The 16,398-nt window shown below is 43.9% G+C and overlaps 1 protein-coding gene across 1 annotated transcript; it reads left to right on the top strand.

The window, feature by feature from the left end:
* The first annotated feature begins 6,554 nt into the window (after positions 1-6,554).
* arglu1a (arginine and glutamate rich 1a) lies at positions 6,555-15,511 on the top strand. Its single transcript, XM_027016925.2, has 4 exons — positions 6,555-7,106; positions 8,727-8,952; positions 11,468-11,551; positions 13,612-15,511. Exons 1-4 carry the CDS (start codon positions 6,775-6,777, stop codon positions 13,774-13,776), a joined length of 807 nt encoding a protein of 268 aa, XP_026872726.2. The 5' UTR covers positions 6,555-6,774; the 3' UTR covers positions 13,777-15,511.
* Positions 15,512-16,398: the final 887 nt, after the last annotated feature.

The raw sequence follows: 16,398 nt of genomic DNA, 5'->3' as shown, positions 1-16,398 counted from the left end.
AAGATGGTGCAAAAGGCCAAAGGCTAGAGGGCGGCCATGGAGGTTCTCTGTGTATTTGTTTGTGTGTGCGTGTGTATGTCAGAGAAAGAGAGAGAGAGAGAGAGAGAGAGAGAGAGGGGGAGAGAGAGAGAGAGAGAGAGAGAGAGAGAGAGAGAGAGAGAGGGAGGGAGGGGGAGAGAGAGAGAGAGAGATAAAGAAAATCAAAGATCAGAGAGAAAGTGTGACTATGAAGCAACTCCATGTCACCCTTGGGTGTCAAAAGGTGACACCCTACCACCTCTTCATTTAACACGTGAGGGTCACTCACACTATTGGCCTTCACAGAGCTGTCACTCACATATGACACCACCACTGGAAAACCAGAGCAGAGGATCATGAGCTGACCTCAGACAGCCCATTATCAACAGCTTCTTAAAGTATTACCGACATGAAATGAGACAGGGCCAGAAAATCCATGACCATGTACTCAATTTGCAGATGCAGTGCTAGTACTGTGGTATTAATTATTTCTTATAATTACAAGTGTGACACTCCCACTGGAGGGTTACACGTCTCAGTGTCTGGGAACTGCAATGACATTCTGCAATGTTTTCAAGATGGAGAACGACCCCGTTATATTTAGCCTACCACCGTGAAAACTGTTCTTTCATTTATTAAGCCAATGCAAAACACACAAACACACTCATATATTTATGCTTGTCATACACTGATGTAAATATTCAGCCCATCAAATTCTTACCTGTAAACAGCTGAATGGAGATTGTGTTTGCTATCTTTATCTAGCCCAACCTCATAAACATATTGCGAATAACACGCAGAAGTAAGAAGCTCAGAGTGAAAGACGACAATTAGCAGTTCTGGTGTGTCCCCACTGACCCCAGACTCCAGGGCCCCTGAGCTGTATCACTAATGCCCTTGGATGCAATTGGAAATGAGATTAACCTCATACCCGTAATTCCACTTATCGCAAGCAGCCTTAGCCTGTATACTGCATGTCCGGACTCAACAGAGTCCGTAAATAGAGTAATTTACCCAAAGATACTAATGTAGCTTACAGTGAATGAAACCTAGCATTTAGCAGTGAACGTGATCTCATTGGTTCCTCCTAGCTTCCACTTGTTATTAGCGGCAGCTGCATTTTGGGGGTAAAGTACTGCCTAAAAGACAAAATGAGAGATTTCATTGTGTTTGTACAACCTCAGACCCAACCCCCGACCAGAGTGCATCATAAGCCGAGGGAAGGCATCTCCTGATCAGGCTAATATCATTTGTCATGTCCCTCCACCTCTAGACTGCCAGTGTGGATATGTCAGTGTGCACCGATGTGCACACACACACACACACACACACACACACACACACACACACACACACACTCACACACACGTTTTAGGACCATTTTAGGTTATTGATAATGTAAGTGTGAATTAGATGGACGAGGAGTGAAACAAAAGACTATTTAATCACAGCCAACACCCAGGAACATCCAACCAGACCCCCCCCCCACACACACACACACCCCCCCACACACACAGGAAAAGGAGAGTGGAGACTGAGGGCTTAGTAACACACTGTGCAGTAGACAGTTTGGGTGATGGATATAACAAATCAATCACACCTTACAGTGCGTTAAGACATCACTTGAGGATTTTGAAGACATCTTTGTGTGTGTGTGTGAAGGGGGCCTCAGGAGTCTGTCAAAAATGCTTAACCCCCACAGGTTAGAAAGGAACCTGAGCATTTCGTTCTGACTGAGTCTGCCCACATCAGTAAAGCAGGCTGGCCATTTTCCCAGATTTTTCAGCAGACCTAGATTTCAGGTGGCTGCCTGATCTACACAGCTACAGAGCTTCACTATGTGTTACAGAACCGCACTGTGTCATGAGTGTTCATTGTACACCACATAAAGACACACACACACACACACACAGGACATGCATACTTGCACAGGTGACGTAAGATTTGAGACCCATGTTCAGTAAATCCTTGGCTCTGAAAGTGCTCTTTCACTATTTCCCACACACACACACACACACACACATTCTCCCATGATCATTTACTCACTGAGAGCGACTGACTGTCTCAAGTCTCCTGCATCAGGAAATGGCCATTGTTAGGGTCTCACGTAGGAAGAGAATGAGAGAGAGAGAGAGAGAGAGAGAGAGAGAGAAGGAGGGAGAGAGAGAAGGAGAGAAAGAGGTTAGGTATGGAGCCAGAGATATATATATGTCCTTTTTCCTGTAACAAGTTTCCCAGGGTTCTCTTCCCCTGCAGGAGATCTCGCATACAGAACGCTCCACATTATGATGGCAGCAAAAGCCCTCTCCCCCATTCTCAAGGACCTGCTCAGACAGATGAAAGGGAAAAAAGAAATTGGAAGAACTGAAAGAAATAAGAAAGTGAATTTCAAAATCTCCAACCTCCTGACTACAGGCACACAAGAATAAAAGTATGCTTTCAAGTTAAGCGTTGTCCTTGAGTTGCCTGTGTGGCCTCTGTGCACCTTTGTTTTGTGTGTGTGTGTGTGTGTGTGTGTGTGTGTGTGTGTGTGTGTGTGCGTGTGTGTGCGTGCGTGCGTGCGTGAGTGTGTGTGTGTGTGTGTGTGTGTGTGTGTGTGTCTGGCCTCACCAGGAGAGCTCCTCGCACTGCTGAAAGAAAAGAAAAAGAAACCAGAGAAAAGGAGAGATGGATATAGATAGACTTGGGGGCAAAGACAGAGAGGGAGGGAGAGAGGGAGTCTATTGCTCCTGAAAGAAGAAGCAGTGCTAGATTACCTTTCCGCTCTATTCAATAGTTCAAAAATGACCTTTGACCTTCTGCCTATCTTGGTCAGTCGTCCATACACTTGCTAGCAATGAAAGATGAGCCTGATGGGCCACAAACACACTCACATATACACACACACACACATACACACACACACAAACACACGCACACACAAACACACATATGAACATGTGCCCACAGACACAAGCTAGAGGAAAGTATACAATAAAGCAGCACAATTAACCTACTTCTGTGGTTTGCAATAAACTTCACAAACACACATAAATGCAAGTAAATATATACAACCACCACCTGAAGAAAGCTGCATAGGGTGGCAACAAGATTAACTGATTTTTGTGATTTGCAATACACTTCACGCACACACACACACACACACACACACACAAACACACACACACAACCTCTTAAAACACATGAAACCTCATCAAGCCCCAACCCCAGGAGACTTTTAAAAGCCAGTGATCAAGCACAACCAGTTCACTGCTCTCTAACACTACAGCTATATCTGACCCTCCTCCTCTGAACACACACACTCATGCACGAACACACACTAGCGCCTGAGGGGTTTAAAGAGCTCCTCTCATGAGTGTCCACTCCCCCCTCTCCCCCTTTCTCTCTCTTCCTCCCCTGAATGGCTCTTTGTGTTGGGGGCTCTGGGACATCAGCATGACAATGTCTGCTGTCTGACCAGGTCTGCTGTGTGTTAAGTAGCCTCTCCCCTCAGAGACCCCAGGCAAGCCCCACAGACCGGAGAGAGGTGGACCCACCGAACAGAGGAGCCCTCTTTGAACAAATGGCCAGAAGGAGAGGCAAAAGAGAACCATGACTTTTCATTAACTCGAGAAGTATTTGTCTTTGGAAAAGATGGGATGAGGGTGGCATGGGGACAGTGAAGTAATCGTTTCGAGATGAGGGTTAGTGAGTAAATACACACATAAGAGAGGTGTGGGTTTCTTTTGTGCTGATCAGTGACTCTGCAAAGGAAAGGAAGTACAGTTGATCAGGTGCGTTGCAGCACCAGACTGGGCTTGTTTTGTAGAGCTGGCAAGCTTTGATGCTTTTAAGCGGGTTTTCTGGAGTGAGGAAACAGCACTGCCTTGTGACCATTCAGCTATAGTCATATAAATTGCACCGCTGTCAGATACACAATTGTCCTGTTGGGGCTTTTGCTGGTTGAACAATAGTAATCAGAGCAACTGTGCGTGTGTGTGTGTGTGTGTGTGTGTGTGAAGGATCTGAGTAAGCCCAACAGTCTAACAGGCCCCTGTTATAATCGTGTGCATACCCACTTCCGTGATCTCATCTCGGGTTATTGATGATCCATGGAGGGCAGTACTTCAAACAGCCAGCGGTCCTGGAGAGAGAGAGACAGGTCTGAGGGTCATCTTCGCCTCTCTCTCATCCCAATCGTGCACCCTTCCCTTTCTGTCTCTGTTTGCTCCGTATGTTTCTGGAACACCCCCCCCCCCCCCCACACACACACACATCCACACCCACACCACATTGACCTGGAGCCAACAACGTTGTCCTTGTGTTTGCATTATTTATCAAAGATATTTAGGAACAAGCATCTCGTTTGCTGTCACACTGTAATGAACAAAAATAAGCCTCTCTCTCTCTCTCCCATTCTCTACTTACAGATCACACAAATAATTAATACATCTCCTGCTCAGGCTCCAGTGACACATGTTCTATTAAAGGAGTTTATGCTTACTCCACCAAGTATATAGTGGTATTAAACATGTAGCCAGTATGTAGAACTAAACAGCTGCCTATATCAGAGTGATATGTGGAACGTTGGGGGAACTTTGAATGTGGTTGTTTTAAAACATAGACTCATTTTAAGCACACGTTGGTTTTCTTCTGGTTCAGAAGTGCTGTTTCCCTTAAAGATAAGCTTATCGTACTTCTATTTTTAAAATATATCATATCTCTGTTTATTTTTTGACCAGCCCATTCTCTGATTGGCCATAGTCTTGGCTAAATGGCTATAGAATGACACAATGACATTAATGGATGATTGCTGTCTTAGTCAAAGTCCAATGTGCTTAAACTGGGGCTATGTTTGGGGCAGTGCTGAGAGAATAGGCAAAAAAAGTCCATTTTGTGAAGTACAAGTCAATGTGGTTCAGCTTCAAAGTGGGACAGGGTGGTCCACAACTTTTTGAAAGTGGTTATTTTTGTCTTGGATTGTATGTGTGTGTATATGTGAGAGAAAGCAAGAGAGAGAGCGAAAAAAACACCTTGTGGTAATTATATACTTAGTATCCAAAAAGTGAAATTCAGATTGTCATCTTGACCATAATATTAATAACAGGCCTAGATATATAATGCTGAAAAATAATTCAACTTAAGCAAGAGCTTAAACTATATACTATTAGACAGTTAATTAACCAGTGGTCTGTTTACCTAAATTGGGCTTTCTTTTGTGCTTTCTTTTACGGAGTCTGGAAAACATTAAGATGATAGCCGCTTACGGCAACTTCAGTACTATAATCTCTTGACAACTCGACTCAACCCAATTCTTATTACATTTGATGTGTCATTAAAATGGTAAGAGCTTTGATCATCAGTACTAAGTGATACTGACCTAAAATAAAGAAATGACACAATGAATACATAGACGGGAGTGAGCCAGTGGGAGAGCCGAGAAGAGCATGTCGAGAACTCCCAGAATGCCTTGCACCTCTGTGCAGCAGAGCCCAGATGGCAGATGGCGAGAGAGACCATGCATTCACCTTCCATGCTACATCAGTGAAGGTGACTGGGAACCATACTCCACTCAGCTGAGCTCTGTAACCCGCTGGGAGTTTGGAAGACTCGGACTACACTGCTCCAATCAGATAGCGATGGCATCATAGGGCGTTTTGACTAGACGCTCACTACTCAGGTTGCCCAACAGCAGTGTGCCTGCTTCTGATGATCAGCTGTGAGCTCAGGACGTCTACGTAGCTAACTTTCGACTGTTGCTGGGATCAGAGGAGGATGGTGTGCCCAGAACCGTGGAGCTCTACTGTTGATGCAGTTTATGCAGTAGCTAACCAGATGCCACCAGGGCAATGCCAGCACTCAACAGAAATGAGCCTACAACACCAGCTGCCAGGCATGCGAGTGTGGATGCACCACCCACTCCATGCATTGTCATGGAGTGAGATTGTGCATCAGGGCTGGGCAGGGAGTCGGATTGTTGTGCTTCCTCTGGACCCACTTGCCCCATACCGGCCCCGTGAGAGAAAGACTATGGCTGGCCGGGAGGCCAATGGACTTTTGTGGCACCCACTGCTGAGAAGTGGGCATCTCACGGTATGTGTGCCAGCCAGGGGCAGTGGTAACTCAGTGATTAAGATACTTGACTTGTAATCAGAAGGTTGCCAGTTCAAGCCCCACCCCTAGATTGCCACTGTTGGGACCTGAGCAAGGCCCTTAACCCTTAATTTCTCAATTGCAGACTGGGACTGGTGCTGAGATATTGCAGTGTGATGTGCACCTGCATAGTTCATACTTTGTTGCTGGGATGGCTGACCCTTGGCTGTGTGGTATCTGCCACATGACTGCAGGAAGTTGGCGAATGGAAAGTAGCAGGCGATGACTCCCATGCGCCTCTTCTCACCTACAGGTCTATGCGTAGCTATTTCCTTCTGGGTTATCCCAGAGCGAGAGCTGAACAAACTAGTCCATCCTGCGCAGCGCTGTCGACTTCACAGCACGAAAAGAGCCGAAAGAAACCGAGCGCCTGGCATTCTGGGAAACGCAGAACCCCCGAACCGTCGCCATATTGCATGCATTTACTAGCCACCTAGCTAGCTAGCCAACATCCCCATATAGGCAAAACAACAACGTTGCAGTGTTAGTGCATATTGAGCGCAGTTCAGTTCCTTTGCTCGTAAAGAACTTCTCCATAAAGGTATAGGACCTTTAGTGCTTAAGGGTTAGCGACTTTTCTTTTGCGCTAACGCTGGAGCTATCTAGAATATTTTAAGGTCTGAAATGGGGCACTCAAGGAGCCGCAGCTCGTCCCGGTCAAAACGCTCCAAAAGCACCAAGCACAGCAAGAAGCACAGCAGCCGCTCGCAGTCGCGACCCAGAGACCGGGACAGAGTCAAGAAGCGCTCGGCATCCAAAGAGACCAAGCGGAGTCGGCGGCGGGACTCTCGGTCTCGGTCCAGGTCCAACACTGCTTCGTCCCGCAGGGACAGAGCCTCGTCTCCGGAGAGAGTGGACATCTTCGGGCGGACGCTGAGCAAACGCAGCGCCGTAGACGAGAAGCAGAAAAAAGAAGAAGAAGAGAAGAAAGCCGAGATTGAAAGACAGAGGAAGATGTGAGTGGTTACGTACGACCTATCCACAAAATGAAATGTCAGTTTGTCCCGGAATCTCCAATCTAGGCAACAGTGGCGCTTTTAGCATGCAGACATGTTCACCTAGCTCCCTGGCCAACCTTCCGTGTCTGCCGCTTTGAAAGAAAACGAAATAGATTAGCTAACAAAATAAATAATAGCCGAGTAGCTATCTTATCTAAGCAAATTTGTGGACGACTGCTACGTGTTTAGCTAGAGTTAGCCACCCAGCTAGCCAGATGACTAACGCTAGCTAAGCTAACGGCACAGTGGTCAGTAGTTAAGATGATTGCTCGGATGGCTTCATGGGTACCCCAGGTGTACAAGAACTGCATTGTCAACGTTTCTAAATGCTTTTTACGCAAGCAGGCTAGCTAGATAACTTGTATTTAAATCTTGATATTGTGCAGTAAACGAAGGTTCATAAATGCATTTCTGAAATCTAGTTGGACCTCCAACAAAGTCATGATTCACCACCATACGTCGACAAAACTTCTAAAGCTTCCAGTCCTCGTTGGAACGAAATGTCTACCCCAGCAAATCATCTAAATTACTTATATGGGAAGCCCCTTTCTTTGCAGTTTTCTAATAGCCCAACAAAAACTTTTCCCAAGCTTCCCAGAAACGTTGGGTATCACTTGTTAAAAAACAAACAAACAAAAAAAGTCTACATAAACAAATCCTCTTGTAAATTCCTAACAAATATAATGTCTATACAAGAGAAAAACGTGTATAGTGTGTATGCACACAGTTTCATAAGATGCCAGTTCTGTTGACTATCTCATCATTTAACACTTTGGCACTCTGGTAATCTAAGCACAGGTGAGCTGACATTTTTCCTTAAAGCACTCAGACATGTGACGCTTCTGTTTTGCATTTGAAAGCTAATGTGACCTGAAGAGAGTTGAAAAGAAACGAGAACAACAACAACAAAAAAAAAAAGAACAGGAAGTCAGTGATGCAGGTAAATGGAGGAAATGTAAAAGCTGCTGTGTTTAGGGGCACTAGTCTCCAGGTTTGGCCTCAGGCATGGCTAGATTGCCATCTGAACCCTTCAAGCAACATGTTAGTTTTGGTGGGGAGCAAGCCTGACCTGTGTTCAGCTCTTACCAAGAAAGGTTGGAGAGGAGACACTGGAGTCTCCAGTATCATATTCCATAGTCAAATTAGCCAGTAGTTGCAATAGTGAGGGTCTGTTTTGGCATTTCAACATTCTATTGTGTGTGTTTGTGATGTTTCTCTCTTCCTTCCTGTTTATGCTTCGTTACTGGGTTAGGCTACTTTTAATGTATGTGTCTTTAATGACAGTGTAATGAACTGTGTGAAGTGTCATCAAGAATTAAGAATATCCTATATCACATAATTGTATAATATAATCTGTGTTAATGTACTATATTATAATAACAACAGTGAATATATTACAAGCTAATCATTATTTTAATTTGCTTTGTATTCATACGATTTCATGTAACAGCAGCATTAAAATTACAGTGTGATAGTTTAATCAGCAGTTAGTAGTAATACTCATGCAGTGAATGATCCACAGAAGGTGTCGTTTATTCAGACCGGCATTTTTGCCCCGCTCTCCCTCTCCCCTTTTAGCCGGCAGCAGGAGATCGAGGAGCGTCTGATCGAGGAGGAGACTGCGCGGCGGGTGGAGGATATGGTGGCGCGGCGGGTGGAGGAGGAGCTGGAGAAGCGTCGGGACGAGATAGAGCGGGAGGTGCTGTGGCGGGTGGAGGAGGCCAAGCGCGCCATGGAGTCGCAGCTGCTCCAGGAGCTGGAGAGGCAGAGGCAGGCGGAGCTCAGCGCGCAGAAAGCCCGCGAGGTAACGCTCGGTCGTTAGGGATGGAGCGGCACTCCGCCGCCAAACCACCCCCCCCCCACCCCCACCCCGTCCCTCGCTGTCGCCGCAACAAAACCCCTCGCTCGCCCCCTCGAGAGGTGTGCAGGGCTCTGTAGGCCCAAAGGAAGTATGCGGGGGACACGCCAGACATATTGAACTGATAGGACGAGAGGAGACACGCTCGTAAGCACACGTAATCCATTTTCACACGGTGGGTTACCGGGCACGTAGTTGCAGTTGGGCAGAGGTACAGCATGGATGTAAATGGAGCTGCTTGAACATTCACCAGTTTAATGTTCACCAGCAGCTCTCGTGGATAACTGAGTAGAAAGGCATTAGCTACATGTTTTACATCAGTTGAATGTCTTAATTGCTTAATTGGAAAGTCCACTGTAAAATGATGACGAAACGTGCTCGCGAAGGTGTGCGATGCGAAAGTTCTGTCACGGCGGCGAGAAACGAATGATTTTTACCTTCCTCCTCCTCTTTCCTTCTTTCCTTCTCTTCCAATCTTCTGTGTCTTCTGTCTCTTTCCTTTTTTTTTATCAGTGTACTTTGTCTTCAATAAAGAGGCTTGTCACAAAATGGGCCTTCACTATTTTCGTTAGGCTTTGTTCTAGAATATTCTGTGCTCGTTTTCTCATCAACTTGTTTGTTTTCAGCTACTTTTTTTTTTTTTTTTTCCCAAACAAATGGATGAGGTCCCAAGTCACAAATAAGAGGTGTACAGAAGTTTTTGCATACATCTACATACATTATGAGGTCAGCCGTATGTGATCCAGACCTCATTTGTTCTCTGACTCCACAGTTAGTACATCCAGATGGACCGGCCTTCCTTCTAAAACAAAACTTTGCTATGTGCGCACTACTTGCAAAGTAGAAACAAGTTCTTGCACTGGACACTAATATCCGTGTGGGCTCCCAGAATGCTGAGACACAGGAAGGCGCCGTAGCAGACGTAGACTTAGATATGTGCCCCCTGCGAGTGTTCAGAGTTAGCCACGTAGAGCTCAGCTCCACAATACCACAGTGTAAGGCCTGTCGAGCAGCTCAACCTAACTTAGGACTGCATTCTTTGACATTATTAAGGGTATATTTTAGTATGCAAGTACAGTAAATCAAAGTGATTGCAGTGTTTAACTTGCTCTCCATTGAAACGTGTGCCCTTTATCTTTCTCGTGTTTCTCTTTATACCTGACCAGTTCTGTCTATTTCTTGATTTATTCATTTTTTAAGGCCAGCTGCTGTTTTTGTTACTGTCTTATAACCCCTTTCTTTTCTTTTAACACTTTATTTTTACATTGTTAAAAGTGCAGTATTGTAAATGTACTTCTGTGTCCTCACAACTTGCTTTTCCTCAGGAGTGGCCGTTTTTTGGGTACACAGCTGCACCCCCGCGCAACATCACACTCACGTGCACACGCACACTGTTTTCACACACCCCAAAATAGACCAACTACTCGCAGCAAGCACGACCTAGTTAATACACTCCCACAGATACGTCCACTCATGTAATGAATGATCGCATTTTTTGTGTTCTTGCAGTTTGCTAACGCCATTGTAACAGTAATAGCCTGAAGTCCCGCGGTTGTTCATGTCCCCACATGGTAATGTGTTTTGCTTACATCCTTCATTTTCCTGTCCAACACAACCACCATCCCTGTGGCTCTACTGGACTGTGCTATACTGCATGTGGTGTTGCTGTGTGAGAGTGCTAGCACGTGCTAGTGGCTCAGAGCAGAGGTTTTAAAGGGGAAGTGGCACCGCTGTCCAGGACGGGACACACGGGACCAGGCAGTAAATACTCTCCCTTTAATCAGGAGTTGTGTAGGTACAGTACACAGTCAAAGGAAAAAGGCGTAGGTATACAAGCATTGGTGAGCTACTACTATTCAATCTCTCCTTTTATTTACTCTGTGTCTCTTGTTTTCTTTTTGAAATTTCTTTCTTATGGATGCTGATAGTTTAGAAAAAAAAAAAGACAAGCTGATTTTTTTTTTTTTTTTTTTTAATTTCCATTTTCAAACTAATGAGATTCTTTGTTAGTCGATGTCTTAATATGCCTGTTCTGTATGTCTGTTCATGAATGTGCTTTTGAATGTCTGAGTATGACTCTGTTTGGATTTCAAGGTGTGACTGAAGTCAATGGGGGGGGGGGGGGGTTGGTTGATCATTGATGTGAGGGAGAGAGACATAAGTTGCTATCATTTGAAAATTGCAAAGATTGAAGAACGTGAGGGGAAGCAATGATGAAAGTGTGTGAGAACGAGGATGAAGGCTGCTGAGCTGTGGATGCTTTCTGGAGTGTGTGTGTGTGTGTGTGTGTGTGTGTGTGTGTGTGTGTGTGTGTGTGTGTGTGTGTGTGTGTGTGTGTGTGTGTGTGTGTGTGTGTGTGTGTGTGTGTGTGAGAGAGAGAGAGAGACTGGCTATGTGGAGTTCCCTTTCAGGGAATGTTATTTTTTACTAGGTCTAACATGCCATCATGTCACCCCTGTAGGAGGAAGAAAAATCCAAACGGGAAGAGCTGGAGAAAATTCTAGAAGAAAACAACAGAAAGATTGCAGAAGCTCAGGCTAAGCTGGTACAGTTTGCTTTACTCCTCTTTTCTTTTTCTGTTTTCTTTTGGGGTAATTTTTGATTTATCTTTTTACTACAGTGAAATTGTCAACAATAAAATGCCACATAAAGACTAACTACGTCAAACTATATAAACCCTTATATTATACTTGCTGTGTCAATAAAATTGAATTAAAAAAATTCTCTATGAATGTCATAAAAAATCTGGAATACAGTGGAACATTAATCTGCCTGTGTCATGATATTAGCATGAGCGCTGTAGACTGCGGCTTTCCCTGTCTTCAGGCATATTCCCTGCATTACAGTAATGATCAATAATTGTTTACTTATTAACTAATTGGCTACAGCGTTATTGACATGGAGCTACTGTATAACATAAGATAAGGGAACTAGCGAAGCATTTAACTGACCGGCGCTGTTGTCAGGAGTATGAGGGAAAGATGTAATTCATTTTAGTAGTGTGGTGAGCGGTGGGTGGTTGTACATATTAAGAGAAGTACCTTTTAACCACTGCGTGCATTCTCTGAAGAGGAACTCTGGCACTGTTGACCAGTTTTGAATCACCGGCAGTAAAGTGACTAGCAGGCTTTCCACACAGTTTCCCCCAAATATCAGTCAAAACTTCACTTATGCATTTTACACAGAAGAAACACGGAATCGTAACATAATATTGATTATGCCAGTGCTTTCATTACGCACAGATAAAGCTTTCACTTGCCATTAACCTGTTTTCTGTTAACTAAAACTTTTATCAAAACATAAAAAAAGTTTAATTAAGCAGCCAGATTGTGTGTGTGTGTGTGTGTGTGTGTGTGTGTGTGTGTGTGTGTGTGTGTGTGTGTGTGTGTGTGTGTGTGTGTGTGTGTGTGTGTGTGCGCGCACGCACGCGCGTGCACACTAGCACATACACACACTCAAAGTGCTTCACTTTGCTTGCACAGCTGATGAAGGACCACAAAATATTATTTTATTATTTTATTCCTATTTGACTTCTGTAAGATGTTTATCATTTTCTTTAAAATATTTTTTAAAAATTAAAGATTGATTGATTATCAGATTAAAAAATGGATGTAAAAAACTGTTCTGCAGTGTTTGTATTTTGATGCAGCTAGTTGGTTAGTCATTTTGTTTGTTATAACTTTTTCCCCCTTTTTTTCCAAATTTGTTGAGAAGCGTAATAGGTCAGCTATCTACAGATAAGATTGTATCTGCCTAAAACTATTTTCCCCAGTACAGTTCAGTGCACAAAATGGAAAATTGCCTTGGAGGCCAAGACCCTTATTGACGCACAGCACACATACTGTAGAACATTTCAGAGAGTGTTTGATTTGTTTTCTAGATTTGAAACATCAAACTGTTAACATGAATTGTATCATTAACTATAGTCCTTGAAAACAGACTATTCCTTCATATCCTGAAATGACACCATTATCTATCGTGTATTTCGCATTGTTATGTCCCAAGGCTGTCTCTGATGTTGAAATAAAGCGTGCGGCCTAACGTTGCCCGAATAGTTAATTGGTTCTGGGCGTGTATAGGTGCTGAAGGTTATCAGCGCATTGTTATTGTAAAATCCTGAGCATTCCTGCCCCCTCCGAGCTATTTAGTTTACATGGTGTTTAATTGATTTGGACTGAATGGGCACATACATGGCTCCCGTTGTGTAATGTACATGACACCACATATGCTTGTGGAAATTGGGTTCATGCAGCTCTGTCTCCCATCAGACATTTGGAATAATGCATATGTATATCTTATTTGTCTATAGCTAGGGGTTCATCGTCTCCGGCAACAACCAATAACTTTATTTACAGATAATAATGACACCCATCTCTATACATGATGCTGGTTTCCTATTCTGGGTAATCTCTGTGTAACGTTAAATAGTCCAATATGTCAAGTCTATTTGGTACATTACATGTACACTCACCAAGACAAATTCCTTACATGTGTAACATGCTAAGCAGAGATATCTGATTGTGATAGTCATTTAGAAATCTTTTGCAGTTAACAAGTGTGTTTTTTACATTTTAAATATATATTTTTTTACTGTGTGTGTGTTAGGCTGAAGAGCAGCTGCGCATAGTGGAGGAACAGCGTAAGATCCATGAGGAGCGTCTGAAGCTGGAGCAGGACAGGCAGAAGCAGCAGAGGGAAGAGCAGAAGATCATTCTGGGGAAGGGCAAGTCCCGGCCACGCCTCTCCTTCACACTCAAAGCCACGGACTGATCCCTCGCTCTCTTTCTCCCTCTCTCTCACGCTCTCCCTCTACCCTATATTCCACTCCCCCCCCTCCCTCCCTCTCACGCCTTCTCTCACTTTCTCCATCCTTCTCTCTCTCTCGCTCTCTCTCTCGCTCTCACTCCGTACCCCCGCATCTATGGAAGATAGCTTCATGTTGAAGTGAATCATGGGGAAACTCTGAGAGGACCGTCCTGCCCCTCGAAATCTCTCTTCTGGGTCTGGACAAACTCTGCCATGCTCCCAAACCCCCCAACCCTCCCACCCCGCCCCGTTGAGGAGAGTCTCAATCCTACACGCTTGAACTTTCCCGCCGTCTCAACAGACTGGCTGTTTTACTAGGATTTGTGTGTGTGTGTGTGTGTGTGTGTTTGTGTTTTTTTTGTTGTTGTTCATTTCTGTTACTGCTGTATAGCTGGCTTTCTCTCCCAAGATTTTGGGGCCATTTATTTGTTTTTTACTGAAAAGCAAAGGACTTGGATTTGTTGCGTGTGTGCGTGCGGTCTTAGAATTTACATAAGGGCGCTCCCATGATTGTGGAGGTTCATGCAGTTCGACGAATTTAAAACAATCCATCCATTTATTATTTCTGTAAGGGGAATCAAAATATGGGTTGTTGAAGAAGGGGTTATTGTTTCTAATGAAAGAAGGTGGGGGTGTGTGTGTGTGTGTGTGTTTGCTTGTGTGTGTGCAGGCGTGTGCGTTTGTGTTTGCATGTACAGATGTGGTTGTGGTACGTGATCACTTTTTTTCTGACACCTCAATCCATGAGGAAATGCTAAATTACCCATGCTACATTTGTTCATTTTTACCAAGAAATCATGTAACATCACAATATGTCCTATTTGATCTTTCACTGCACACAGCTTCCTCCTGACTATAATAGTGGAAGGTGTCTGTAAACAGTGCTTCATATTCACCAGGCTAATCTGCACTTGATTAGACAGTATAGGGCAAATGACGGATGTATGTCAGCTGTTTGGTTTTGTACGTAAAGGAAATCGGGAGACGCAGGTAAGATTGTTTAAGGTGTGTGTGTGTGTGTGTGTGTGTGTGTGTGTGTGTGTGTGTGTGTGTGTGTGTGTGTGTGTGTGTGTGTGTGTGTGTGCGCATGCATGCGTATGTTAAGTGGTATACTGTGGTCAAATTCCCCTTGTATATTGGAACTGAGCCGTTCATTAATAAATCCTTTGATTATGACAATATTTGGGGAAATGTTTTGTCTTCAGCTCTCCGTTAAATACAGTTACTAATGAAAATCACATTGGAATTTTCCCCTTACCCCCAAAATAATTGATCACTCATGTTCAGTATCCAGTGTTGGCTTCTTTAATGAACATGTAAACTGTGGCAATCTTTTTTTTTTTTTGTTTTTTTTTTTTGTTGTTGTTGCCATTTTGCGTTTTGTGAACCGTCGTCGCATATGTACTGACTTTGTAAAAAATCACATCTTAAATGTGCCCCTTTTGTCCATTTTTAATGAATGTATGCTGTACAGAATCCAGTTAGTCTGTTTGAGATGCTGAACTCAGCCGTTTGAGGGGATTTCTGCATGTTGATTGGTGAGCATAAAGTTCTCTTAGTCGTTAGTACGTTAGTCCTGCAGCTCAGAAGTGTAAAACCGAAGAATTAAATTTGGACACGAAACATATTTTTTCGGAAGGTATTGTACAGTAAATGTTTTTGGAGTTATTCTATTTATTAAAAAAAAACGTGTAGGATATTTCTATTTTCAGATCTACATTATTCATTACTGAAGTGCCGTGTCTGTCTTACTTTATATCTTTAGTGTATACATCATTAACATCCTGCCTATAGGCTGTAAATTCTCATTTATTTGTTCGTTCTTTGTTTATAGATTTGCATCTTTAAAAATACATTTTCCCTTTTTAAGCCTAATTAGTTTAAGGTCGCTGGGACTCGAATTCTTACATTTGTTGAATGCATTCGTTCCAGGTATCCTCGCACATCAGTGAAGTTTATTGCAATTATAATGTGTAAAATGCATCACCTCGGCCAAAAACGTGTAATGGCTTTAAATGTTCCGTCACCACACCTAGAGCCTGTTTTAAAATGTTGCCCAGCCTAAACGCTTTATCATGTCTGTGGCTGCCTTCTCAGCTCCCACGAGCGCTAGGGCATATTAATTTGAGTGCTGGCGCTATCTTTGTTATCTCAGATGTCTTTTGCAAGCATGATGTAGCTGTTTCGTATTAATCATTGTCATGTTAACAATGCTGCACTGATTAACTGCTAAATTAACTTGTGAAGGATGACGGATGACGCTGGGAAGTCGTGCCACGCCGAGGTGCTCCGCTGCAAAACTCAACCTCAAGCTGCTCGTATGTTAAGACGTGTTAGAGCGCGGATGGCCGAGCCAGGCAGGAAAGATGAAGGCCTTCTCACTCTGGCGTTGTGGAAACGTCGTGAAACCACCGTGTATGTGTTTATAAATGATGCGTGATGTTTGGATAAGGTATTTTCAAATGCTCGTACATGTCCGAGGAAGCGCTGCTACCAGTAAACCTCGCAATCTTTCCGTCTGCCTGGTAACGGGAACGCGCAACTGAGTAAACAGGCTTGGGCCCCCGGAGCGCACGGCATGTTGTC

This window comes from Electrophorus electricus, chromosome 25, assembly GCF_013358815.1.
Source record: "Electrophorus electricus isolate fEleEle1 chromosome 25, fEleEle1.pri, whole genome shotgun sequence".
NCBI classification, from domain to species: Eukaryota; Metazoa; Chordata; class Actinopteri; order Gymnotiformes; family Gymnotidae; genus Electrophorus; species Electrophorus electricus.
This window is presented reverse-complemented; position numbering and strand designations above follow the sequence as displayed.